The 26,547-nt window shown below is 53.6% G+C and overlaps 1 protein-coding gene across 4 annotated transcripts in view; it reads right to left on the bottom strand.

The window, feature by feature from the left end:
- Positions 1 to 19,133, bottom strand: part of GRIP2 (glutamate receptor interacting protein 2) — a 64,734-nt gene extending 45,601 nt beyond the window's left edge. For all 4 annotated transcript variants that reach the window (XR_002732377.2, XM_023216193.2, XM_023216213.2 and 1 more), the window contains exon 1: positions 18,815 to 19,133. Coding sequence is in view for 3 of the 4 variants with exons in the window: in XM_023216193.2 (XP_023071961.1) it covers positions 18,815 to 18,875 (61 nt within the window). In the remaining variant the exon portion in view is untranslated. The remainder of the gene's footprint in view (positions 1 to 18,814) is intronic.
- Between the last annotated feature and the right edge of the window lie 7,414 nt (positions 19,134 to 26,547).

The raw sequence follows: 26,547 nt of genomic DNA, 5'->3' as shown, positions 1-26,547 counted from the left end.
CCTCATAACCACACTGCCATTTGGGCACTGTTATTCTCCCCATTTTACAGCTGGGAAAACTGAGGCACGGAGATGCCAAGTGACTTGTTCCTGGTTACACAGCCAGAAGTGACAAAGCTGAGATTTGACCCTATGGAGTCACCCCACCTTGGCAACTGCACTATAAATGGAGGTGAAGCCTTCCTGGCCTGGGCACATCTGTCCTTTCCACCCGAGGCCCACCAGACTCACACCCCTCTAGGGCCTTTGCTGTTCCCTCTGCCCACAAAACTCTTCCCCAGACATCCACAAAACTCCCCTCTCAGCTCCTTCAGGAACTTGTAGAAATGTCACCTCCTCAGGGAGGCCTTCCCCATCCTGCTGTTTGAACTTACACATGCACCCTGTACCTCCACCTCCTCTCCGCTCCCTCCCTGCTTCATTGCCTCTGGGCAATCAACACCATCTAACTATGCCTATTTTTACTTGGATGTCAGCTCCAGGAGGCCGGGCTTCTGTCTGTCTGCTCACTGCTGCATGCAGCACAGACAGTATTGTCTGGCATGTAGTACGTGCTCAGCAAATATTTTTAAAATTCAATTCCCATTTACAGATTAAGAGAATGAGAATCAAAGAGGTGGAATGAGTTTCTCAAGGTCAGAGACTAGGAAGAGACAGAGCCAGGATGCAAACTCAGGCGAAGGATTGCCCCATGGCCACCGCCCCCGCTGTGGAGTAGGAGGCCAGGCCTGCCTGAGGAGTCTCAGAGCCAAGGGGTGGGCCTGGTGAGGACCCCTCAGAGGACTGGGCAGCCCAGGGCACAGCAGGGGGACCTTCACACATGCACACCCACACCCACTGAGACTTCCCTGCCCCCAGCATGGCAGCAAGCGCCTGCTCAGACCTAGCAGGCCCAGAACAAACATGTCTTTGTGGCTGCGGAGTCAGAGCAGCCCTCCTGTCCTTGAGGCAGGAGCGTGAATATGGAGACAGACTTCCTGCCAAAATCTGTGTTCAGGCCTACTGTGTGCCCCAGCCCTAGCCAACTGAGTTAGGTCACGATCCCTTCCTGCCAGAGCTCTGGGGTTAGTGGCAGGAAAACAAGACTCCCTGGAGTGAGACTGGACATGCCCAGGGCGTAGGGCCTGAGAAGGGACCCACCCAGAGTCCATCAGGAGCAGAGAAAGGGCACAGGGCTGCCTGGTCCACAGAGCCCAGCTCTAATCCTGGTGCTCACTGAGGCACACTGCCAGTGGGCTGACTTCTCAGGGCTGCAGTCTTCTCTGCCAAATGTGGAGGTGTATGGAGTGGCCACGTGTTGGCTGCCTTCACCAGCTCCAGGGGAGGCCACATGACCAGGCCTGGCCAATCAGAGGTTCAGTGATCCGTCAGAGGTGGGCATGTGATACAAGTTGGACCAATGAGAGTTGTTTCTGGGGCATTTGCTGGAACTACTGGAAACAGGCTCTCTTTCCTTAGGGATGGCTGAGCTGGTTGACCTTAAGTTTGAAGGTGCCAGGAACCCTCAAGGAAAGGAAACAGTCTGCCTGGAAATGAAGCTCACTAAAGTGAAGCAGAGCAAGCTACGAAGAGACCCAGAGTCCTAATGATGTTAATTCAGCATCTGGATCCCACTGTGCCTGAAGCTCCATCTTTACACTTTTTGAAAGAAGAGCCTTGGTGCTGATGCAAACTGAAGCAAGTGTGATCATGAGGTTCTGTGATCTGGGGAGGAGACCTAGGATGGGGGCCACAGTGGTGAGGGTAAAGGTCAAGTAAGTCATCAGAGAGAGAAAATGTCAGAGAAATCACGAAGGGCCTTGCATGCCAGGCTCAGGAGCTGAGCAGATTTGAATTTTGGCAAGCTTCCTCCCATGGCAGCAAAGGGGTGGAGGCCAGGAGGCCAGGGAGGAGACTAGGCAAAGGCCCAGGTAGTTGATGCTGAGCCTGGGCCAAGGTGGAGGTCATAGGCTCATGAGGAGGGGGAGACACCTCCCTGGCAGTGCCCCAGGTAAGGTCTCCAGGGCACTGCTGCCTTTGTGGCCCTGACCACAGCAGACCAAGGTGACCCCACTCACCTGGGACTTGGGTTGAAAGAACAGATGTGCCCAGGCCAAGAAGGCAGAGCCTCTGTTTACAGTGCAGTTGTCAAGGAGGGGTGGGCCCATCGGGTCAAATCCCAGCTTTGTCACTTCTGGCTATATAACCTTGAACAAGTCACTTAGCATCTCTCTGCCTCAGTTTTCCCAACTGTAAAATGGGGAGAATAACAGTACCCAAGTGGCAGTGTGGTTATGAGGATTAAATGAGAAAATGCACAGAAAGCTTAGAACAGAGCCTGGCCCAGAGGAAGCTCTCGACAACAGCCAGCTATTATGATTACTAGTGTTGTTTTTTCTGGGTCGCTAAGGCTAGGTCCAGAGGTGACCTGGCTCTGCTCCTTGCCATGGGAAGGGAGGTGGGAATCCAAGTCCACTGGGCCCTCGGAAGCAGGGTTGGGGGCTCTGCTGTAAAAGTCATCTGGGTGTCAATCCCAGCTCGGCCACTGCCCTCCCTGAGCCTTGGTTTCCTCCTCTGTCCACTGGGACCACAGTCCCTGCCCTTGGAGTTGTTGTGCAAAGATATGTTAAGAACGTGGGAAGAAACCAGTGAGGCAAGCCCAGGGCAGTGAATGCAGTACGTTCTGGTCCGGGCCGCAAGCTCCCTCTTTGGGGGAATAAGGTGAGCCCAGGCTGAGGCTGGAGAGACAGATGGAAAAATCGTGTCTGCCCCTCTCTGGGTCCCAGCCTCAGCACACCCAGGAATGTGGCAGCTGTAATCCCCCATCCCACACATTCCCAGAGTCCCAGGGTCTCACCAGCCAGACCCCCGAGCCAGAGTTTCTTCTTCTACTGAGGTCCAGCCTCCTGCCCACCTGTGCTGGCACAGGAACTCCTCACCACCACCTTGCCTGTGGGCCTTGGGCTCTCACCCCTCTGGGTCGGACACTCACTCCCACCAGGCAGCTGTGCAGATCCTGAGATTGGGCAAAAGGCTTTGCTCACACCCGGATGGGACCAGCCTTCCTCCTACAGGGCTGAGCGCTGCCCTCGGAACCTCGAGACCCGCCTGTTCTGCCTGCCTGTGCCAGACAGCCCTGGGGGAGGCTGAGCTATCCTGCTGCAGGACAGTGGCCAGGGTCAGACAGACAGCCCTAGCAAGTGTCCTGCCCCACCCTCCCCAAGCCCTGGGTTTCCAGGGAGTGGCAGTCCCGGGTCTCAGCCATCCAGTCCCCTCTCTCTGGGCAGCAGCTCCAGAGGGACCTATGTGTTCAGCCCCATCACTCTGCCCACAGACCCCCCATTACATACCCGCCTCTCCAGGGGTCTCCCGGCTGAGCCCACACAGCATGTTCGCTATTGTCTCCCCTGCTGCCCACCAACTCCCTCGGGAGCCACGCTGCTCGGCCCTCCCTTCTCTCCCCAGGGAGGGGCTGTGGGAGGGAAGCTCACAGCTCCCACTGGCTGGGCACCGAGTCCACCCACTGCAGCGGGCGGCTCTCTGCTTAAAGGGGACATGGCTGTTGTCAAGGCTGGCTCCAGGACAGGGTCCAACACGCCCCACCCCTGCAGCCTGGGTCTGGACAGGGCGTCTTTGAAGGTGGCATGCCTGGGGCTTCCTCCAGGGCTCTCAGGCAGAGAGAGAGCCTGCTCCTAGCTTGCCCTGGGACTTTGGCAAATGACTGCCCCCTCAGGCATCAGTTTTTTCATCTGGAGACAGGGAACAGTGCTTTCCAAACTTTTTTTTCTTTTTTTCTACGTAGCAGATTCCAAGGGAATTTGCACAGAACCCCCGGACATAAGCTAGATGAAGCACAGACTTTTTGCATGAACAATGCCAGGGTGTCTCTGCAGTTCTCAGCTTAGAAACCCTTGAGCTCAGAGACCCTCCAGGGCCCTCCCACCAATGTTCCAACTACCTCTCCTAGGTCTCAGTTTTCTCTTAGGTAAGATGAACCCAGTAGCCTGCCACATGGAGTGGCCACCCAGCTTTTTGTGAAGACCAAGAGGGTTGGGTGGAGGATCTGCCCGCCTCTGGGCTTGATAGGCAGGACCAGCTGGTCACAGGCTCCGGCCACACCTGGCAGGCTCTGCCCCCTCCCAGACTCAGCTGGGCCTTAGCCTTGCACACTCCTGGGATTCCTCCACGTTGGTTCCGGACTGACCAGGCTGATCCTCATGGACACCTGAGGCTCCTCCTCTACTTGTCTGTGAGAAGGGGTGGCAGGCTGCACCCAATCTCCCCTGCTCTCCATCCCACCAGTGTATGCTGGCACCAACCGAGGGTCAGGCACCAAGAAGGGTGGGTGATGGTGACACAGGGCACTGAAGGGTGGGTGTCAACAATCTGTACAACTGCACAGTGCATTTGGCAAGACAGAACCAGACAGACAAGGCCTGGCTCCCATGGAGTTCCTGGCCACATGGGAACACACGAGCCTCATATTTCTTCCATGTGTCCTGCAGCTAGTGGGAGAGGGCTGCCCAGTAGTTAGGGACCCGAGGCTTCTTGTGGGCTCCCTCCAGAACAGTGATCCAGCATGGAATTTAGCCACAATTCCTGGGCCACCCCACACTGGCTCCTGCCAGTCCAACACTAGTGGCACCTTTAGAATAATCCAGGTTCTAAATCCGGGGCGGGGCTACTTGTGCCTTTGTATCTGCAAACTCAAGACCCTACCCTGTCGCCCACTTCCCATGACGCCTTCCTCTCTGGGCAACTTGAGATCTGTTTCTAGGGGAAGGGTCCAGGTGCCGGACAAGTTTCCCCTGACCAGCAGTGATGCCAAGGTCTCCGCCACAGTGGGGGTAGTGAGGGTCAGGTTGCAGAGGGAAGACCTGAATTTAGTGGACATTTGCTGAATGACTCAAATCATGCAGGGAAGGGGGTACACACACTCAGTGTGACCACCGGTACCCTGGCAGTGGTCAGAGAGAGGCTCGCCATGAAGACCCTGACCCTCACCAGGGCACAGAGGCCACTTTGGAGCAGTCTTAGCTTCAACCAGGCAGGAAGGGATGCATGTGAACTGCTCTAACAGACCTCACCCCACTCGCCTCCATTCCCTCCATCTATAGCCTCTTCAGTCAGGGAGGACAGGCACGTGGCACCCAGGCCATTGGAGTTAGATCTGCCCCTTCTTTCTCCCTCTTTCTCCCTCTTTCCCTCTCTTTCTCTCTGTCTCTCTCTCTCTCTTTTTTTATTTTTTGAGACAGCATCTCACTCTGTCACCTGGGCTGGAGTGCAGTGGTACAATCTCCACTTACTGCAACACACTGGCTGGGCTCAGATGATCCTCCCACTTCAGCCTCCCTGGTAGCTGGGACTACAAGCAGGTGCCATCATGCCTGGCTAACTTTTACATTTTTTGTAGTGATGAGGTTTTCACCATGTTGCCCAGGCTGGTCTCAAACTCCTGTATCTGCTCCTTCTTAAAAAAAAAAAAAAAAAAAATTTGCTCCCCACACAGATGCATTTAAATGAGTGATTAAGATTGGTGATTGGAAGCCTTGCCACGTTTCTCTGCTCCTTCTCTTAAAAAAAAAGTTGCTCTCCATACAGATGCATTTAAATGAGTGATTAAGATTGGCAATTGGAAGCCTTGCCAAGTTTCTGTCTCTCTCACTGCTCCTTTGGAGTTTACTTTTGTGGACCCCCAAGCTCCTGGAAAGGTCATGCCGTGGATTATGGGAGAGCTTCTGTGTGGTGTTTCTCTGAGTGCCTGCCATGCTATGCACCGTAGGACCAAGACAAGGAGGCAGATGGGAAACAGCATCTCCCCTTTGCCCTCTGTCCTCGACGACCTACTGAGCACGTTTTCATGTGATTTTATCCAAGTGCATGTTCAGAAGCAATTATTGGTCCATTTTGGAACAAGACAGAATTTAAATAAATAACTTGGCACAGAGAGGTTGAGCAACTTGCCCAAGGTCACCCAGCTGGTAAGGATGGAGCCAAGTTTCACACTCAGGAGGCCTGGCCCCCACACTGCTATTCTTAATGGCACTGCTATGGGTCTCAGGATTTCAGGGATTTGTAAAAGCATCTGGGAGTGCAGAGGAAGAGGAATTAGCTCTGTCTGAGAGTCCACTGAGAAGGGTTTTTTTGAACTGACTTTGAAGGATGGGAAGGAGTTTGTCAACGAAGGAAAAAGCCATTGCATGTATGTGAGTCCATGGCCGAAATCCCACATGACTAAGTGAGGAGACAAAGAAGGAAACACAGATACAGCCACGCCGGGGTGGTCTCGCTCCTCCAAGTGCGGTCTGAGGACCAGCAGCATCTGCATCACCCGGAGCTTGTCAGATACGCAGACACTCAGGCCCCACTCAGGCCTGCCAAATCAAAAGCTGCATATTAAGAGGGTCCTCAGGTGATGCATATGAAGTTTGAGAAGCGCTGTATTAAGGAGTTTGTCTTTCATCCTGCAGGAAATGGAGAGCTAAGGACGGCTGTAGTGAGCGGGGCGAGACAGCTTTGCAAGAATCTCATACATGGAGTGCAGGCTGAGAGTAGGTGAGAGAAGGATTTCCGTCTGGGAGGCGGCCTAGGAATGAGCAGCAAGGGCTCCTTCTAGGACATGAGAGGAGGCAAAGCTGCTGCTTGATCACCCTCCAAAGACAATCCTTCTTGTCCAGTGCTGCCAACTTCAGGGAAGCAGAGGAAAAGGGGAACAGATTGCCTGGGCATGCAAGGTGGCTGGAAGCCAGGCCTGCCAAGCACCCAGGCCACCAGGGGCTCCTGAGGACAGCATCTGACTGCTTCATGTTTCAAATGCTGTGGGTGACACGTGAGGGGGACTGAGCAGCCCAGGGGAGATGGCAGGGCCACAGAGCTGGCAGGTAGCCCCTCTTTGGTCAGGAGGGGCCTGACACATCCATGTCACCAGGTTTGTGAGACAATTGGAAGATGGATTCCTGTGTGATCGGGGCATTTGTCCAAACCTCTCTGGACCTCAGCTTTCTTGGCTGTAGAATGAGAATAATAAAAACACCCACCGGCTAGGGTCGGGAAGACCACGTATTAATAAAACAGGAAGCGTTCATCTACTCACTTGCCTGCCAAGAGTCTCAAACTAACGCCGCCAAACAGGCCAGAAACAGAATTTCAAGGGAGCTAAGCACACAAGTCAAACATGCCCAGGTTCGAATCCCAGCTCCACCACCCACAAGCTGTGTGACTCTGGGCAAGTCACATCTGTCTGAGATTCACTTTGCCCCTTGTGAGGAGTGAGGGTCAGAGAGCTTGGAAGGTTTTGCAAACTAACAGTCACCACATGCTCTTCCCAACAGAGGCCCAGGCCTGCAGGGCCCTCACGTTGTCTCTCAGTGGAGCACCACTGGCACTAGAGTTGGGGCATTCTGCTGCGTGGGGCTGCCTCTCACCATGCGGGTTCCTAGCATCCCGAGCCCTTCCCACCCAGAGGCTAGTGGCCACTGTGGTTGAGAACCAAGCCCATGCTGCACAGATGGGAAAACTGAGACCCAGAGAGGGCCTTGTCAGGGGTGCCCCACCAGCACAGCGAGGGCCTGGACCCAGGCCTCTGTCCTTCATCTCAGACTCCAGGGCTGAGTCCGTCATAACACAGGCGAGCCTTGTCCTGAGCCCACCAGGGGCCCTGAGTGACAGCCGGAAATGAAGTCTGGGAGGCAGCGATGGCAATTCAAGGACAAGAGAGATAAATCTTTATTGCTGTGGGCTGTCAGTTGCTTCTTCCTCCGACCCTCCTTCCTCCACCCCAGGGGCCAGGCCAGGACAATTGCTCCCTCCCTGCCTGGTCCTCTCAGAACCTGCATCTTGTTGTTAAACATTTCAGCCAGGTAGATGTTATTGTACCCATTTTATAGATGGGGAAACTGAGGCTCAGTCTGGGATTCCACGAGCCACAGGAGAGGGGCACTAGGTGACCCCCTCTTAGGGAGTGCTGTTTGGTCTTGTCCCCACACTGTCTAAGGTATCCCACATCTCCCCAGCCCTCATGGCCCCTCACCTGACTTCAGGGAAGGCTGGAAGGAGCTTCAGGGGTAGTGCCACCCAGTGGGCTGCCTGAAGCTGTGGGCCTCAGACCCACAGAGCCTGCCAGCCTACAGGAAAACACGCAAGGCCACAGGCCAAGGAGGCTCTGACAGCCGCAAGAGCAAAGCATGGCAGCCGTGTGGACAGACCCAGGAGAGGGGGTTTCCAGAATGTTGAGAAGAGCCACTGTCAACATAATTGGAACAGAGACTCCATGCACCAGGCCTTGTGACCAGCATTTTGCACACATTTTCTCATTTCATCCCAGGAATATCTCCACTTCAGAGATGAGGAAGCCAGGGCCCGGAAAGGTGAAGTCACTTGCCCTTAGGCAAAATATCAGGGGGAGCCAGGGTTTGAACCGAGGCCTGCCTGATGGCAACCCCACCCAGTGGCCCCAAGAAATACATACACCGAACCACTCTCCACAGCCCAGGCATGTGAACAGAGTCAGGAAGCCCAACGCAGCCAGCCAGATACAAACACATGTTCAGAGGAGCTGGGAACCCCTGACTGGGCAGGGTCAAGTCACCAGCAGGCCAGGGGCCTGGCCACGGATGGGACAGCTCCCAGGGGCTCCCTCTTGGGTTCCATGCTTCCCTTGACACCCACAATAGTTTCCCTCCTGGAGGAGAGGACATGGGAGTACAACTGTACAGTGGGCCTCTCTGAGCCTCAGGTTTCTCCTCTAAAATGTGGATGATGAAGTTGTCTGTACTAACAAGGTCTTTGCTGAGAAGCTCAGTGAATGAGCAAAACACCTAGAAAACTATAGCATGTGGGCACAGGGAGATGGCCAGCATGATCATGGCCCTGCCGTGTCTCTCTGGTCACTCATTCGCTCAGAGAATATTTACTAAGCACATACTACCTTCCAGAGGTCAGCTGGGCCAGTGGTTTCAGTAGTGAACAGAGCAAGCAGACCCTCCCTTTTTAGAGCTTCTGGTCTAGGGAGGACCAGAGATCCAGCAAGAAAAACAGACAGACAGAAGGCATTTGAGATGGTCCTGAGAGCTGTGATAGACATAGCGACGATGTTGGCACAGAGAATACAAGGCAGGTGGTCAGGGAGAGCCTCTCAGAGTAGGCAGCTTTTAAGTTGAGCCCCAGGTCTCCTTCACCAGCATCTTCACACCCCATAGGGACCTGTGGGTTGGGTAGAGGGAGGGGACTGCTCTGCAGTAACTGCCTGGAGCCGGATGAGAAGGCACAAAGGGAGGAGGAAGTTCCAGGTAGGCCGACCAAGCTTGGGTGCCAGGAGCAGCTGAGGGGCAGGTGCAGCTGAGGCACAGAGACAAGGTCAGTAGGGGCCAGGGAGAGGAGTTGGGATTCTGTTGAGTGTGAGGGGAGGGTTTTTGGCAGGGTCGTGGTGTGACCTAACTTCTGTTTTGCAATGGCAACTACCGGGAGTGGGCTGCAAGGGTCAGGATGGCACAGGGTGAGGGGTCTGGGGGAGGAAATGGGCCAGGCACTTCAGAGGCAGGAGATCTGGAATCCAGGTCCCTTCTGCTCTGAGCCTCATTTCATCTTCGGGTAAGCATCAAAGCTCCTCTAATGACAGCCAACAGGGCACGTTTGAGGAACTGCCAGGTGGAAGTGGTCAGAAAGCATGGAGTCAGGATGTATCCTGATGCAAAACAGGAAGAAAAAGAAAAATGGGCACCAGCTATAAACTGGCGAGGCACAGAACGTGGAGGGCAAACGGCCCCAAGTTCATGCAGAGGTGTCCCAACTGTCACCAGAGAGGTGAAAACAGAAACAACGAGCTCTCACTTGACTCTCCTCAAAATGGCACATGCTAGAAATGCAGACAAAACCAAGTGCTGGTGAAGATGTGGGGAGATGGAGATGGAAAGTCACAGCACTGCTGGTGGGGGGTAAACTGAGGCAGCCACAGTGGCAGCACCTGGCAGTGTTAGGAGAAATTCCATGTCTGGCCACCTGTGTCCCAGCATCCTCACTCCTGGAAGTTATTGCAGAGTAATCCTACCCCCTACCCAGGTCCCTAAGGGGTGTGAACTCTTGAGAATGTTGGTAAAGGTGACCTGGGACTCCATCCTAGGGTAGGGGACAGTTAACGTGGTGACTGCACACTGTGGAGTGTGACACAGCAGTTAGAAGTGCAGCCACATGAATGGATCTTAGAAAACCTGGTGTCACATTAAAGAAAGAAAGGAGGGGAGAAAGGGAGGCAGGAAAGATGGAAAGGAAGGAAAGAAGAGAGACAGAATGAGATCTACCCTGTGGTATCAGTTATATATTGAAATGTGGTGTCATTATGTATTGAAAGCAGACACATAAAGCACTATCTATGCTGCAAGGGCACACACAGATTTAAATACCTATTTCACCTATTTCAAGTGCAAGTTTAGAGGGAAGTAATTTGGGGTGGCGATAGGGCATGAAGGAGAGGAAATAAGATAACACAGAGCCAGATCCGGCACTGGGATGGCCCAGAACAATGTGTGCTTTGAACTGAGAAATTTAGCTCGACCTTTGGAACTTGGAGTTAAAAAATTAAAAATAGGTGCTTCAGATGGCATGTTAGAAGTTGAAACTCTCTCCTGAGGATGCTGCTGGAAGAGTTTGGAGGGAGAGAGGGATAGGGTCAGCGAAGTGTCTTAGAAAACTGACTTGAATGGGTGCTCAAAACGCTCCTGGGTGAGGGGTTGGGCCTTGCTGTCTGTCCACCCTCCCCATCCTCCTCCCCTCAGGGGCTACTCTGACTGTCCACCTGCCCTCTCTGCCTTCCTAACAGAAAGCAAAACATAGAAATAAATGGACAAAGCTACTGGGGCTCAGCTCCAAGAAAAAGCGGCATTAAGCATCTAATCTCAGGATGGCGGTGGCCCCTCCCTGCCTTGTCCTAGAGAAAGTCCCGCACTGGGACTCAAAAGACCCAAGTTCAAAGTCCAGCCACTGCTCACACAGGGCCTACTGTGGGCCAAGAATATTACACATGTTGAAATGTCAGCATCTCTTGTAGAAAGAACTACATCCAAAGAGGATCTGCTACAAACCCACCCAGACAAAGGTGACCACAGTCAGGGATGCTCAGAGGGGGAATCCAGGAAAGCTGCTGGGTGGAGGTGGTGTCTGAGCCAAGCCTTGAGGGACAAAGAAACTCAACACTCAAATATAAGGTAGGCAGGGACTTTCAGGGAGAGGGCACAGCCTGGGCAGAGGGTGGGAAGTGGGAAGGAAAGGTACCATGAAAAGGGTCCCCAAAGAGCCGGTGGCTGGCTAGGCACCCAGGGCCGGATTCTGCAGACACGGTTCTGAGGAGAAGAGAGGGCACTGAATCAGGGCATTCCTGGCACTGTGACCGGCCATGTGAATGACATTTAGGAAGGAGCAGGCTCTCTGGAGGCCCCTCCGGTGAAGACACAGAGAGCTTGTGCAGCTGTACACAGGCCAAGCCGTCAGGAGCAGTGCATGGGCCTCCGCACCCTGGAGTTGATGCAGCGACTCCCCCTTGTGGCTGGTAATCAAGGCATGAGGGTAGTAGACGAGGCTTTGGGAGGGGTGGACACAGCTGTCATCCTGTGCCTGTGACTGGCTTTGGTCCCAGGGTCAGCCTGTGGCTAACACTGTGCCCGGAGTCCCACCACCCACCCATGGATCAAGCATGACCCTCCGTCCATACGCAAATGCCCTCGAGAGAAGGAAAGGGCCAGCATTTGCTGAGTGCCTACTGGATACGCAGCACTTTATGTACACTGTCTCATGGAATCTTTCAAGAGTCCTGTGGGATAGACATTGCTATTCCCATGCTACAGTGCGAAAGCGAGGTCAAGAGAGGGGAAGGGGCTTTGTTAAGGCGGCCCAACTAGGATGGGCAGAGGGCCAGACCGTGAGAACCAGGTGCTCCCTCCTCGAGCCCTTTGTACAGACTCTTCCCTTTGCTGGAATGTTCTTCCTCATTTTCATCCTTACAGTCCAGTCTAATACCTCCACCCAGAGGCCCACCCTGGCCACGCGGGGTGTGTCTCCTTTACCTCCCTCAGCCGTTCCTCCAATGCCTTTCCTCTCAGCCCTTCCTCCGCCTTTTCTTTTCCACTAAATGGGAGATCTACAACTGTCTTGCTCACTGATTTCAACCCCACGCCCAGGGCAGGGTTGTGCACACAGTAAGTGCTACACAGGTGTTTGCAGAATGAGTGAATGAGAAATATATGATGAATGTACATAATCTCTGAATTGCCATGGAAAGAAACCAACAATTCATCCCTTCTAACGTGCAGGAATCCTCTCTGCTGTTTAGTACAGCGTGTACACCGCCATAAATGGGAGCTCACCACCTCTGAGCAGCCCACCCTATTCCTGAACAGCTGTAAGGGGTGAGAGTCACTCTGTTATTCCAGCTGTAGCCTGCCTCCCTATGGCTCCCCCTGGTCCCACACCATGGCCTCTGAGCCCTGGCAGGAGAGGCCACAGCTCAGTCTGGATGTGGCTTCAGTGGGGACCCAGTGTGTGGCTGAACACGGTGGTGACCATTCACCCCGTTATTCCGGGGCCACCTCCTGGGGGTTCCCCCCACCAGGAAGAACAAACCATTCTCCTAGATGCCACAACATCTGACCATGCTGGACAGACATCTTTTATGTCCAAGTGGGGAAACTGAGGCGCAGAGAAAATGGGAACATAAGCCTCTAATAATGACAATCCTGGCGGGCCCCCACCTGGCACCCTACAGATTTCATACTACTTCTCGCCTCTAGGGGCGTTTACTTCAGTCCCATGAGGCTGGGCTCATCAATCGTTTCATTTTACAGACAAGGAAACTGGAGCCCAGAGACAGCTCAGTTCTCCGGCTCCAAAGCCTTAAATCACAGTTCAGTTCACACACATTCTCAAAGGGCTTGGTGGACGTGGTGATCACCAGATTCTGTGTCCTCATGGTAGACTTGAATATTGAAAGAGAATCCTGGAGCTGTGAACCCACGGTGGACCCTCGGGCAGGGTGAGAACATGGGAAGGACCATCCAAGGACCCCAGGCCGCCCAGCTGAGTATATGCCAGAGAGATCGGCAGGGGTGTGGGGGTGGGAGCCCCACAGGGTTTGGGAGTGGGCCCTGGCAGAGACCACGTGTTTGAGGACAGGGCTTGACCCTGGGATTTCCAGGCCAGTGCCTGTTGCCTGGCAGCTGAGCCCCCTATGCCCCAAACCGACCAGCCCTCTCCATCTTCCCTGCCTCCCATTCCCAGCACCAAGTAGCAGAGCCTATTCCCACCTTCGAGCCTTTTTATCACCGTCCTCCAGGAATGCCCTCTTCCTAATCCCTGTCTGCCAGGCCAAGTCCTACAAGCCCTCCAAGACTGCTGCCTCAGGAAGCCCTCCCACTGACTGGGGCCTCATCTAGGGCTCCAAGCCCTCGGCACCTCTCAGTCCCACTGTGTATCAACTCACTGGCCATCCCACACTCTTCCTTGCCCATCTACCCCTAGAAGAAGACACCAGCATGGTGATGAAGTGTGAGGAGCATTCTAGTATGCCACCCTCCCCGCAGCAGCACCGCTGGGGCCTCAGAGGGGTCCTGAGTTCAAGTCCTGGATCTACCTCCACTTCTGACGGGCTGGATGACCTTGGGCAAAACCAGCCTCCACCTCTCCATGTATAAAATGGGAGTACATGCGTGGCCACAGGAGAAGTAGGGCTTGCGGTCTTTGGGGGCTGCTTCAGCTCTGGCCTCAGTCAGCCTAGAACCCCTCCACCTCCATCCCCAGCTTGAATTCCAAATGACCCTCAGCTACTTACAAACCCCAAACAAACCTTCCTCAACAAACCCACTCTGCACATGGGCACTGAGACACAGCACGGAGCAAGGATCTTACCCAAGGTCATCCTACAGGGACCCCAGCAGCCCCAATTATGTGGCTGTTAGTGACTGCTGGCCATGTGCCCCGTTTCGCCCGCCCACCTGCCCACCACATCTGCTTATGAGTCACCACTACCTCGACCAAGATAGCAAAATGTGGGAATCAGAGAGCCAAGGTTGGCCCAAGGGGAGTGAGTGGGCGGGAAGGGGGAGGCTGCAAGGCTTCCAGGCCCAGGAGAGCAGGGGCCCAGAAGGGACACTGAGGCCAGGAGGAACACGGACCTGCCAAGGACCCATGAAGAGTCGCGATCAGCCTCAGTCCCTTGGCTGATGGAGGTGCTTTCTGTTGCATCTGACCATCTCCCCAGTGGGTGGGGAGACAGGGTTGGGAGCCTTCACAATGATCCAGACAATTAATACAGGCAGATGGTTCTGCTGGACTGAACATTCAAGCCGACAGACGGAGACAATGCCGGGACCTGAGTTGACGAGATCAGCATGTGTTCCAGAGGGAGACATCCTCAAGCAAGGCCAATGTGCAGTTGGGACATTCTGGGAGGGGCTTGGCACGTTTGTCTGCTCTGCCTGGCTCAGCCCTCCCCAGGCCCTGGGCTCCACTCTGGGCTCTGCTCTGCAAGAGGGACACAGAGAGGATGAGGTATGGACAGAAGTGGCAGCCAGGCGGAGGGGGCAGAGACTGTGTCCTGTAGGGAGCGGGGCTCACTCAGCCTAGAGCAGGGAGAGGCATCGCTTTTTCAGCAGGGCTGTCCCGGGACAGGAGAAGCAGAGAGAAGGCAGAGGACTTGGGGGAGCCTGGGGAAAGCAGAGCAGTGGCCACATGTTGAGAATACAACCGAGGGGTCCCTTGCACCCAGCAGGGGAGGCTGAATAAGCTGACCGTGAAGGAACGCCCCCGGGGTGAAATGTTTGGAAGTCCGGCGGCCTGGGTAGGCTCATGCTCCGGTACTGCTTTCCTAGGTGTGTGACCTTGGAAAGTAACTTCGTCTTTAAGCCTCAGTTTCCTCAGCTGCAAATGGGGTGATTTAGTTCATAACCCACAGGCCTGTTGCAAGGGTGAGAAAGTACATGGGAAGTGCCTGGAACACAGCAAGTGCTCAATAAACGTTTGGGAAACAAAGAACAGGTCTAGAGATTCACTCCAGACTGCTGGGATTCTGGACGAGAGTTTATCCCTGTCTTCTTGATTCAAAAAAAAAAAAAAATCACCTGGTCTCCGAGCCACCATAGCTGATCTGAAATTCTGGTGCCCGCAGGCATGGAGGAAGGCAGAGGCTCAGGAGTGGGGCACTGGAGAGAGAGGGCTCATTTCTACGCTGGGAATCAGATTTGAGGCCCTGATGTGGCTGCCAGAAGAAATGCCAGGAGCCGGATGTGGTGGCGTGTGGGAGGCCAAGGGGAGCCTCATTAAGGAGCAGAAGGAGGGAGTGAATAATTCATCACAGACCTGCACCACAGAGTGGGCACAGGCAGACAAAGCTCAGGAGGGCAAGGACAGGGGTTTATGTCTGTCTTGTTCCCTGTTGTACCCCAAGGGCCTAGAACAATACCTATGACATAATAGGTGCTCAATAAATATTTGTTGAATGAATAAGTGACACAGGCTATTCTCCTGCCTCTACATCCATCAGTTCTGCCCACCCTACAGTCCTGGCTCCTCACCTCCTCCCTGGGCCCCACCCAAGCCTCCTTCCTCCAACCCCACCTATGGTCTGCAGAGCACAGCCAGCGCCTATTCTTTTCTTTCTATTTATTTATTTATTTATTTAAACACAATCTCAGCTCACTGCAACCACTGCCTCCCAGGTTTAAGCGATTCTCTTGCCTCAGCCTCCCAGGTAGCTGGAATTACAGGCATGCACCACCACACATGGCTAATTTTTATATTTTAAGTAGTGATGGGGTTTCACCATGTTAGCCAGGCTGGTCTTGAACTCCTGGCCTCAAGTGATCTGCCCACCTCAGTCTCCCAAAGTTCTGGGATTATAGGCATGAGCTACTACCGTACCTGGTCCAGATCCTGTTCTAACACTCGAAGCAGTCCTCCACTCTCTGCTGCTCAAGGACCACCCATGGTTCCCACTGCCCCCAGGACAGGGTTCAAGCTCCACAGCCTTTCTCCTCCTCCACCCTGCCTCTCTCCTCTCCCCACACCCTTCATGCTGACCAAGGCTCTCATGGGGTCTTGAGGCAGATCTTTCAAGCCTCCAGGCATTTTCTTTTCTTTTTTTTTTTTTTAAGAGATGGAGTCTTGCTCTGTTGCCCAGGCCGGAGTGCAGCAGCACCATCTTGGCTCACTACAACCTCCGCCTCCCAGGTCCAAGCGATTCTCCTGTCTCAGCTTCCCAAGTAGCTGGGATTACAGACACGTGCTACCACGTCCAGCTAATTTTTTTAGTAGAGATGGGATTTCACCATATGTTGGCCAGGCTGGTCTTGAACTCCTGACCTCAAGAGATCTGCCTGCCTCGGTCTCCCAAAGTGCTGGGATTACAGGCATAAGCCACTGTGCCTGGCCACCTCCAGGCATTTTCATGAGCTGCTCTCCCACTTATCTACCAGGCAAACTCTTACTCATCCTTAAATACCCAGCTCTGGGAGTCTCTTTTGACTTCTCTCAAGCAAAGTCATTGCTTCCTTCTAGAGGCAATAACTACACCCTTGAGTGTCCGTTTGGAGGACATAGGAGGGGTCTCACATGGCCATGTGGCTCAGGGACCTCTGCCCAAGTATTCAGAGTGAGAAAATGGGGCCTTACCCAGAGAAGATGAGCAACAGGACGGCTCATTAAAATCATATAGGTTGGAAACGGATAAACGTGTCGCCAGGCATTTTTTGAAAAAAATATTTTGAAGAGGAAAACAGAAGAAACACCTTGCGTTCTCCCGTATCTCTTGGATTCTTCTCCCTTGAGGTTTCGTTTTCGTGAATGTGCAGGCTCACTTCATGGGCAAAGCAAGTTCCTTGTGCCTCCCTCAGCGCCCTCCGTGAAGGAGTGGAGAGGGGTCGGGCAGGAGCCTGGCTCAAGTCTGCACACAGTGTGTCCTCAATCAATCAGGCTGAGCCCTCCTTTTTCCTTTGCTTATTTTCTATTAAGAGCTATGCTGGCCCCAGATGTGACTGCCCTGGGGACAATGGTATGTACATGGGGAGAGGAAGTAAGTGGTTAGGTCACTAAGGGGAAGATGGAATTAAAAATTCCAGGAGTCTACTGTATGTCCCAAACTTCCTCAGCTGGCACTGCAATCTCAGAAGGGCAGTTTTTCTTGGGCTCACTTTACCAGGGGAGGAAACTGAGGTTGAGTAGCCATCCAAGGGACAAGATTTGAACCCTGGTCTGTCTGGGCTAATGTAAGCATTTCCTGCATCTCCAAGATGCACAGCCTGATCCACAGCATTTAGTAGGCTGCTCTCCAAATCTTGGGGAAGCTCAAATCTGGAGCCAACCCAGGATTTCATCTGTCCCTCCAGCCTGGGAGGATCCCACTGGGCTCTTAGGGTCTGTGGACCTGAACAGAGGACAGCAGCCTCAATGGGGGAGGGAGTGTCTCCTGCAGGGGTGGTCTCAGCACAGGAGTCTCTGGCCAGACCCAAGGAGAGGCCTACTCCTGATGTTCTCCAGGCACCAACTGCTCTGCCTCTGTGGACCAGGCTTCCAGGGACCTCTAGGATGTCAGGCCACCAACTGCCCTGAGGCCAGTGCAGGACCTAGAGCCCTCTGCTGCCGCACAGACACCCACCCCATCCCCGACACCTCCCTGAGGAAGACGCTCCCTGTGTAGGCACCTCAGAGTCTGGAAAATGCTCCGTTACAAGCTCACTGGCTGGAGAGAGCCTCCGTATGTCAGCTGTGTGGCCTTAGGCAAGTTACTTAACCTCTCTGTGCCTCGCTTTCCTCCTCTGCACAATCAGAATGAGGATGGGACCAGCCTTGCAGGGCTACTGTGAGGAATGAATGAGTGAATGCACTGCTTGGCACACAGTGGCGCTGAGTGAATGAATGTCTGTCACTGCTGTTCCTGTTGACAGTAAGATGATTCTTGGTCCTAAGCCTGAAGCACAGAGATTGTGAATTCACCACCTCCCTCCTCCCCGTGCTATAGATGGAGAAATGGCAGCATAGGTGAATCCTGGGGTCACACAGCCTGGGGGGCTTAACTCCAGCTCCTCCCCACCCCCAGTCCAATCTTGGTCCCACCCTAAGCCCCCTCCTAGCACTCTGAGGAGCTGAGCATGTGTCCAGTCATGGGACCACGCACAGGCTGGGGCTCAGTATCAAGAGTCTTGCCCAGAGGCAGGCCGCCTTCACCTAGGTCCCCCTGTTCCAACTCTCCACGTTCAGCTCCTCGCTCCCTCCCACTCCTGCTCCCCCACACACAGCGCCCCTGCTAGGCGACCGCAGCCCATCTGGACAGCCTCACAGCCTCAACAGGAAGGAGAGAAAAGGCTGCTGGGGACATGCCCTGGGAAGGGGTGGGGGCGATGAAGGAGACACACAGGAAAGTCCAGAGAGACCCAAAGAGAGACAGTGACAGTGGAAGAGGAACAGAGAAGAGCAAGAGACAGACAGACAGAGCGGGAGAGAGAAGGCAGAGCAGAGGCGGGGGCAGAGAACTGGGTGAGGGAGGGCAGACAGCAGAAGAGAGAGACACAGAGAGACCCAGAGGCCAGGCAGAGAGACAGTGGGAGAGAGAGGAGAGACCCAGAGAAAGCAGAGAGACCGAGACAGAGAGATGGAGGAGAGAGAAGGAAGCACAGCGGTGGAGAGACGGGGAAGGGAACTGGAGTGGTCTGGGGCAGAGATACAGAGGGAGAGAGAGAGATGCAGCAGAGAAACCCAAAAGGCTCCGCGAGAGAGAGGGGGAGGGAGAGCAGGGGTGACTGAGGACAGGTGGGGAGCCCAGAAAGTCCCTCTGGGCCCCTCGCCGTCCACCCAGACTCACCGGAACCTTTGAGCCGCCGCCTCACCACGCCCAGCCGCCACTTGAGTGACACCGCCAGCATTGTGCCCTCCTGCCCTCTGGCAGAGCCCTGTGCAGCCTGCCCCAGCCTCCCACGCCTGGAGTCGGCGCTCCTGTGCCCGCTCCAGAGCTGCCTGCGCTAACTGGCACAGGCTGGGCGCTCCCTTCCTCCGCCCTCCGGGAGTTGCTAAAATAGATAATCCTCCCCGGAGCCAGCGGTGGCATTGGTGGCGGCAAGGCCCTTCCTCCACAGCAGCCGGGCCTGGGGAGTACAGCGCCGGATGTTCTAGCCTCTGCAGCAAACCTTCATCAGGCCCCACCCTCAAGTCCTCTTCCCGCCAAAGTGCTCATGTGGCCCACCCCACCTTTTGCTGAAATCTACCAATCCCCTCCTCCCCTCTTCCCCGGGGCTGGCTGTTTGATACCTGAAGGCCTCTGCACCTGCAAGGCCCTCCCCCTAGAATGCCCTTCCCCTCTAGTGGGGCTCCACGCATCCTCTCTGCCTGGGAATGTTTGCTCCCTTCAGGGCACCCCACCTGCTGGATCTCAACACATTTCATGCTAGGTTGAGATTATCTACCTGACCCCAAGAAGAAGGAGTTCTGAGACAAGGACAAGAGTCCACTTGTCCTGTGTCCCCAGCAGACAACACCGCACTGGGCATGTGACTGGGGCCACCAGAGTAGAACGAGGAGACCCAGGCCCCTCCTCTTAACTCCTAACACCTACAACTATAACACATAACATGGGGATACCGGAAGAAGCCGCTCAAACTGCTGGTTGGGTGGAGTTTTGGGGACTATGTGTGAGTACTCAGAAAACACACCCGGCATCCCTTCTTGTCGTACACATGGCTAGCCTCCTCTCTCATCCCACATCCTGACCCCTGAGTTTGGCAGGGCAGTGTTGCCCTAGGGGAGACTGAGGCAGATGGGCAGTGACTTGCTCACGGTCACAGAGCACATACGTTGCAGAGGTGGCTCTAGAACCCCAGGTTCCTACCCTCTCTCTACCAAGGCAGGTGTTCATGCTTTCTCCATCCTTTCCCCAAACCATGAAAGCCCCTCTGATGAATCAGGTTACAGACCACACTCATAGGAAGGGCAAGACACCCGCTCGGGAATCATGGCTGCCACAGAAATCAGACTTCGTGTGTGAACCAGCAGTGAGGGCCTCCCTTGAGAAGGTCGAAGGGTTCCCCCACATGCAGAACTCCTGCCAATCCCCATCACTTCGCAGCAATCCTATCTCTGGAATCCTTTGGCCCAGCATTCACCAGCACACAGGATTAGGATGGATGGAACACAGGGCAGTTCTGGATACACAGATCCAACCAGTAATAAAAATGAATTACACAGCGAGGAAGTGATTCCCTTCTCAGCAATCTCCCGTCCCTTCAGATTCCATGCAGGAGCCTCCTTTCGGCTCTACCACACTACCTCCCTGAAACTTGCAGACAAATAATTTTAAACAAAGAGAGAGCAGGCCCCCAGGCTCAGAACCTCCACAGCACATGGATTCCAGCCCAAAGCATCAGGAGGCACTACTGGCAGAAGGTGAGGCTCAGGGAGGCTCTGTTGGGGCAACTCAGCTAGGCTGGAGGTCCTGGGCTCCTTTACACAGGTTCTGCTGAGGGATTCTGTCTTCATCCTAAAGGTGTGGGTGGTAGAGGCCTCTCAGGGCTAGCCAAGGAAGCAGGAAGTGGGCACTTGAATGGCATTACCCAGCTCCTTCTCGAGACCTGAGGACAGCATGAGTGCTACCCCACTGCCATGGCCCCTGTCCCATCCCCACCGTAAGCCTCTCCTCTGCAGATGGGAGACGTAAGCCTCTAGAGGAGCAGCAAAGCTGTGGTTCAGCTGTGCAAACAGAGAGGAAGGGAAGGGAGCAGAGTACACACGCCTTTAGGGATGGGCAGATCTGAGTTCAAATCCCCTCAGTGTGCCTTAGTTTCCTCATCTGACAGATGGGGCTAACAGTTCCTGCCTCCAGTATGGCAGGGCTACACGAGATCACAAGCATAGAGCACTTGGCGGAGCCTGGCACACAGTAGGTGATAGATAAATACTATGTAGCTGTTATTAACATTGTGGTTATTCTGCGTGGAGCTCAACCCCTTGTGTGTGAATGGGGATGGGAGGCCCAGTGAGGTGAAGGCAGGAAAGTCAGCAATCTGATGCGTGCCGTGAACTATCACATCAAATCCTCAGCACATGAAGTCCTAGGAACATAGCAATTTTAGAAGCAAGGAAACTGAAGCTCAGAGAGGTATGGTACTCCATCAAAGTCACACAGCATGCAAGCAGCAAAACAGGTCTCAGGTCCCAGCCACCAGACTAGGCCGCTGCCACGTCTAGGCCCAGGAAGCACCCATTATAAAACCACTACTGTGGGCCAGGCTGTGGGCCAAGACCCCCACGCTGGCTTAGCCCAGGGAGGGGAGGCTGCATTGCCTGGGGCTGTGCACACTGTTAAGTGGCAGAGCACGGTCAGGAGCTCTGGCCATGGATGAGGCCGCTTCTTACCTCCATCAGTGCCTTTGGTAGGAAGAGAAATGGCCCAGGTGGTCTGCAGTGCCAGCTGAAATTGACGTGTGGAAAGCACAGCAATAAATAAGTAATAAATAAATAAGGAGGCCGAGGCTCCCAGTGGGTGGGAGAGGCAGAGTTCTGACCTGGTGGGGTTTCCTGTCACCAGTTAACCCTGAAGGGTGCCCTGTAAGTGTCCCAGGCCTTACAGGTGAGGACACCCCCAGGACCACATCCAGACCTGCATAGAGAGGTGAGTCTGCCAGCTCGAGGCCCAGCTCTGGGTCTCTGTCCCCTACACACCCACCCCAGGAACCCCACAGGCCTCAGGGCCCACTGCAGGAGTATACATTTATGTGCAAAACTGACCACGGAGCCCAGCCTGAAAACTCCTGACTATGTGGCCTTAGGCCACTTCCCTTCCCTGGGGCCCCTTAGCTCTTCAGCTGCAAGAGGGAGATGATAACCTCGCCCTGCCTGCCACCTACAGCTGTCCTGGGTCAAATGAAGAAGGGGAGCTCTGAGGGCAGGGTGGATCTGTCCACGACGCCTGGCCCTGACTTGGAGGGGACAAAATACTTGTCAGGTGCAATCTCAGGAGTGTTTAACGGTGTGGGCTGTGGAGCCAGCCTGCCTGGGTTCAAATCCCAGCTCCACCACCTTCCAGCTGTGCAACAAGACTGTGTCACTTACCTGCCTGAGCCTCAGTTTCCACACCTGTAAAGTGGAGATGATAATAGGACATGCCTTCCCGTATGCTGTGAGAGCGAAAGGGGATCAAATGAACATGAAGCTCCTCACACACACTCATTAGAAACACAGAGCATTATTCTTAAGTTTGGTGTTGCAGAGTTTCCAAGTGAAGCTGGAATTCAGGTAGACCTCGGGGAGTCAAGTCGACCAAGGGCCAATTCCTTGGTTGAAGTGGAATTCGGGTAGACCCTGGTAGGTCTGGTAAATCAGTAGTGCAGGTGAGCCAAGGTGTGTGCTGAGAAAGAATTTATCTTTAAAAAACAAAAGGAGCCAAGAGAGACGTTGTGATCCAGGAGTTTCTGATGGTAGCATCCCAGCAGTATGTTGGGCCCAAGAGAAGACAACTGTGGGAGGGAGTGGTCGGTGTATTTCCCCATCTCGTCCCAAGCTCAGGGCATCATGTGCCACTTCTGTCTTGGGGGTGCAGGATCCACCAGAAGTCACTAGGGCTCAACCTGTTCAGAGCTAATTTGGGAGGTGGCTCTGTCGATCCCAAAAGATCCAGGTCCCACTGAGGAGCTGCCTGGCTGCAGTAGGTGCAACACAAGAAGCAGAACTGAGGAAGACATGGTCCCTGTCCTCTAAAAACTCCTGGCAGAGACAGATGCTGCTTCTCCCTGAGCCTCAGTCTCCCCACCTGAACGCTGAGGTCAAGAATCCGCACCTCGCAGTGCTGCAGGAAAAGAAATAATGATTCCACATAACTCCCAGTCCCATCCCTGTGTCAGTAGAGGCTGGGGAGAACTTGAGGCCAGTTATGATTTGATGATTTATGCTAGGCATCTGAGGATGGGCTTGGTGGCTCAGGCCCATAATTCCAGCCCTTTGGGAGGCCAAGGTGGGACAATCGCTTCAGGCCAGGAGTTCAAGACCAGCCTGGGTAACATAGTGAGACTCTGTCTCTATAAAAAAATTCTTTTAATTAGCCTGGCATGGTGGTGAATGCCTACAGTCCCAGTCACTCACGAGGCTAAGGCAGGAGGATCACTTGAGCCCACACAGGAGTTTGAGGCTGCAGTGAGCTATGATCGTAGCACTGCATTCCAGCCTGAGTGACAGAGGGAGATCCTGTCTAAAAAAACTCAGCAACAACCAAACAAAAACAAAAAGCATCTGTATGTATACAGTATACGGTCAATACGCTTCTCTCCCCATGTGCAGTCCAGCTTCTCCAGACTGCTATCCCCTTTTCTTCCAGCAATGTCACCCCCATTTCCCTTGGGGAGCTGCTCCTTCCCTGCACCCAGGGGAAGAGCTTTGTCCTTCAGCTCCAGGAGGGCCTTGACCCAAAGCAGACCAGGTAGCCTATCCCAACCGCCAGCCAAGGCAAGCAGCTCAGGGATGGGCACATGACCCAAGGCAACCCAATGAGATGCTGCTCTGGGGCTTTGGATGAAGCCACTAGGAAAGGGAATCTCCTGGTGGTGTGGAGAAGCCATGTCAGTCTGAGGCTGCTGGTGGCCACTGTGGCACCAAAAGAGAAGGAGAGAAAGACAAATCCAACCCTGATGATGATGGCATCTCAGCACCTGGAACCCACCACGCCTGAAGCTTGGTATCCCTTTTGAACTTAAGCCAATACATTCCCTTCTTTGCTTAAGTCAGTTTGGGTTTGGTTTTTGGTAACTTGGGCCCAAAAGAATTCTGACTAATCCAGTGTCTTCCTCATCTCAGAGTCCCAGATTCTAGCACACAGCAGGGACACAGCAAGGGCTCAGTGAATAAGAAATGGAACACGGAATAATATGCTCCCCAAACTCTGCCCTCAGCAGAGGACCCCTGGGCCCTCAACTTTAGTCAAAGGAGGCCACAGCTGGATATGAATTCCTTTGGGTACAGGGGCCCCAGCTGAGCAGTTCGACTGGAAGATGAGGACAACAGCAGAGGGAGGCTTGGGGTCCTAGGTTCCAGCCATTTGAAGCTTGCTCATTACCTGAGCCACACCTACCAGGCTCCCCTGTGCTCCCCAGATTTTTGCAGGCTCCTTCTGCAGACAGCAGCCCCAGGGAATTGTGAGGGAGCAGAGGCCCCCTTAGAGGAGATGAACCCATGGATGTTTCAGGCTGAGTCATCAAGGAAATAGCAAGGGCAGATCAGCCCAGCTGGGAGCCAAGAGGTCTGCATTCAGGCCCCAGCCAGTGTGCACTACTGTGTGGCCTCAAGCAAGTCCCTGCTGTTCTCTGGCCTCCATGGGCTGTACTCCATGGTCCCCCCTAAGTTCATCCTCCCTATAGCATTCTCACTTTATTGATCCCAAGACCCAAAGAGGTTCCCCCTGATGCCTAAGGTCACACAGCCACTAAGGCGGCCAAGCCAGGATTCAAACACAGGACTATCTGGCTCTCCTCAAAACTGAGGCTGCACAGAGCCCAGGAGATAGGTTAAAGAAGGGAAAAGATCACAGAGGGATCCAGGCCAGCCTCCACCAACGCTGCTTTTTCCATTCCTGCCTCAGCTTCACAAAACCCCAGAGGCCTGGGGTTGCTGCCACCCCCACCTGCTTCCCGAAACAAATTAGCATCTCATCAGAGATGCCTTTAATCTTCTGGGCCTTTTCTTCCCCACGGGCCAAGCGGTGACATTTCTTCTGCCCAGCTCTACTGATCTAAATAAGACCAAGGCCGCTGAGGCTGGCTCTGTGGGTGGAAGAGAGGGGGGTGGGGGAAGACCCTCTTGACCACTTATCCAGGCTGGGGGAGGGAGAGGATGCGGGCAGATGCAGGTCATCTGTGCATCTCTCCATCCATTTGTTTATTCAGCAGATGTTTATTCAGCACCATCTGTGTGCCAAGCGTGAAGGTACAGCCACCAAGGCTTCAAGGTGCTAATATTCTAGTGAGGAAGACAGGATAAATGATAGATGTAACAGACAAGTAAAGGATGCAACATGTTGTGAGGTGAAAGCTGCAAGAAATAAACAGAGCAAGTGAGGAGTACTGGAGTACAGAGATTGATGTTGCCAATTACAAAGGGGCTGTTATCCCCAGAACCCGGATTCTGGATTCTAAATTCCTTTGCCCAGCAAAAGGAATCCCAGGACTCCTGAAAGCAATGGATGATTCCAGGGCTGAGTCAGGGAAAATACAAGATGAGCCTTTCTTATAGTCTCAGAAAGTAAGGAAGTGCTCAAGGTCTGAGTGGGGAAAGTTGGGAGAACACAGAAGCCAGCTGGAGGGGTCTCCCACCGGCCAAATTTGGGACAACTTGAACATCAGAAAAGAATCATGACTACAAAACTGTAGAGATCCATGTGTTCCTATTGATTTTGAAAAGAAAAACAAAACAAACAAAGCAAAAAAACCTGGCTGGTTCCTTTGGGGGTGGTTAAGATATCACATCATTTTTCTGTGAACAGATACATGAAGTTAAAGAATGAAGCACCTTTCCTGTGTTTCCTGTATACGCAGTGTTTTAGGAGGCCCTAATAAGGGAAAGGCATCCTTCAGAGAAGAACCACAGCAGATAAGTGCTAAAGAAATGACAGAATTGGAAAACCACCTTTTTGCAATCCTAGTGAAATAAAGGATCCGGCACTGACTCTGTGACAGAGGGATGAGGCAGATGGTCCTCGGACTCCTGGACAGGTCTCAGCATCACCCAGAGTGGAACTACGTGGCATTACGGGCCCCAGATGGGATGTGTAAGGATGCCCACAGCATACCTTGACATGGATTCTTTCCTGCAAAATTGGACCTGAATCAAATCCAGCTTCAGCCTCAAATAACAGTTGGGAGAAAGTACAATAGGGCAGAATGAATCAAATGATACCACGAGAACATTCCACAGGCAAAATGGCCTGGGTTCTCCAACAAATAATGAGAGTGGGGGGGGGCGGGAAAGAGAGAAAAGGGACTGTTACAGATTAAAAGAGACATAAGAGACTGATCAACCAAATGCGACAAGGGACCTTACTTGAATCCTGATTTGAATAAACTGATCATGAAAAGACATTTTGGAGACAACCAGGGAAAATGGCACGAAGACTGGGTACGAGATGATATGAAGAAATTATGGTTAATTCCGTTGGGTTGCTACTGTTGTAATTAGAGTTGAGAAAAAGTCTTTATCTGTGGATATACAGACGAAACAAAAAAAAAGGTCTGATTTGCCCTTAAAATGCCTCAGGGGTATTCCTGTGTTATATGTGCTATTTGGAAGTAAATGAAAATTTAAAATATAAAATAAAAATTAAAAGAGGGGGCCGGGCGCGGTGGCTCAAGCCTGTAATCCCAGCACTTTGGGAGGCCGAGACGGGTGGATCACGAGGTCAGGAGATCGAGACCATCCTGGCTAACACGGTGAAACCCCGTCTCTACTAAAAAATACAAAAAACTAGCTGGGCGAGGTGGCGGGCGCCTGTAGTCCCAGCTACTCGGGAGGCTGAGGCAGGAGAATGGCATAAACCCGGGAGGCGGAGCTTGCAGTGAGCTGAGA

This window comes from Piliocolobus tephrosceles, chromosome 2, assembly GCF_002776525.5.
Source record: "Piliocolobus tephrosceles isolate RC106 chromosome 2, ASM277652v3, whole genome shotgun sequence".
NCBI lineage: Eukaryota > Metazoa > Chordata > Mammalia > Primates > Cercopithecidae > Piliocolobus > Piliocolobus tephrosceles.
Note: the sequence above shows the minus strand (reverse complement) of the source record. Positions and strands in the feature narration are given on the sequence as shown.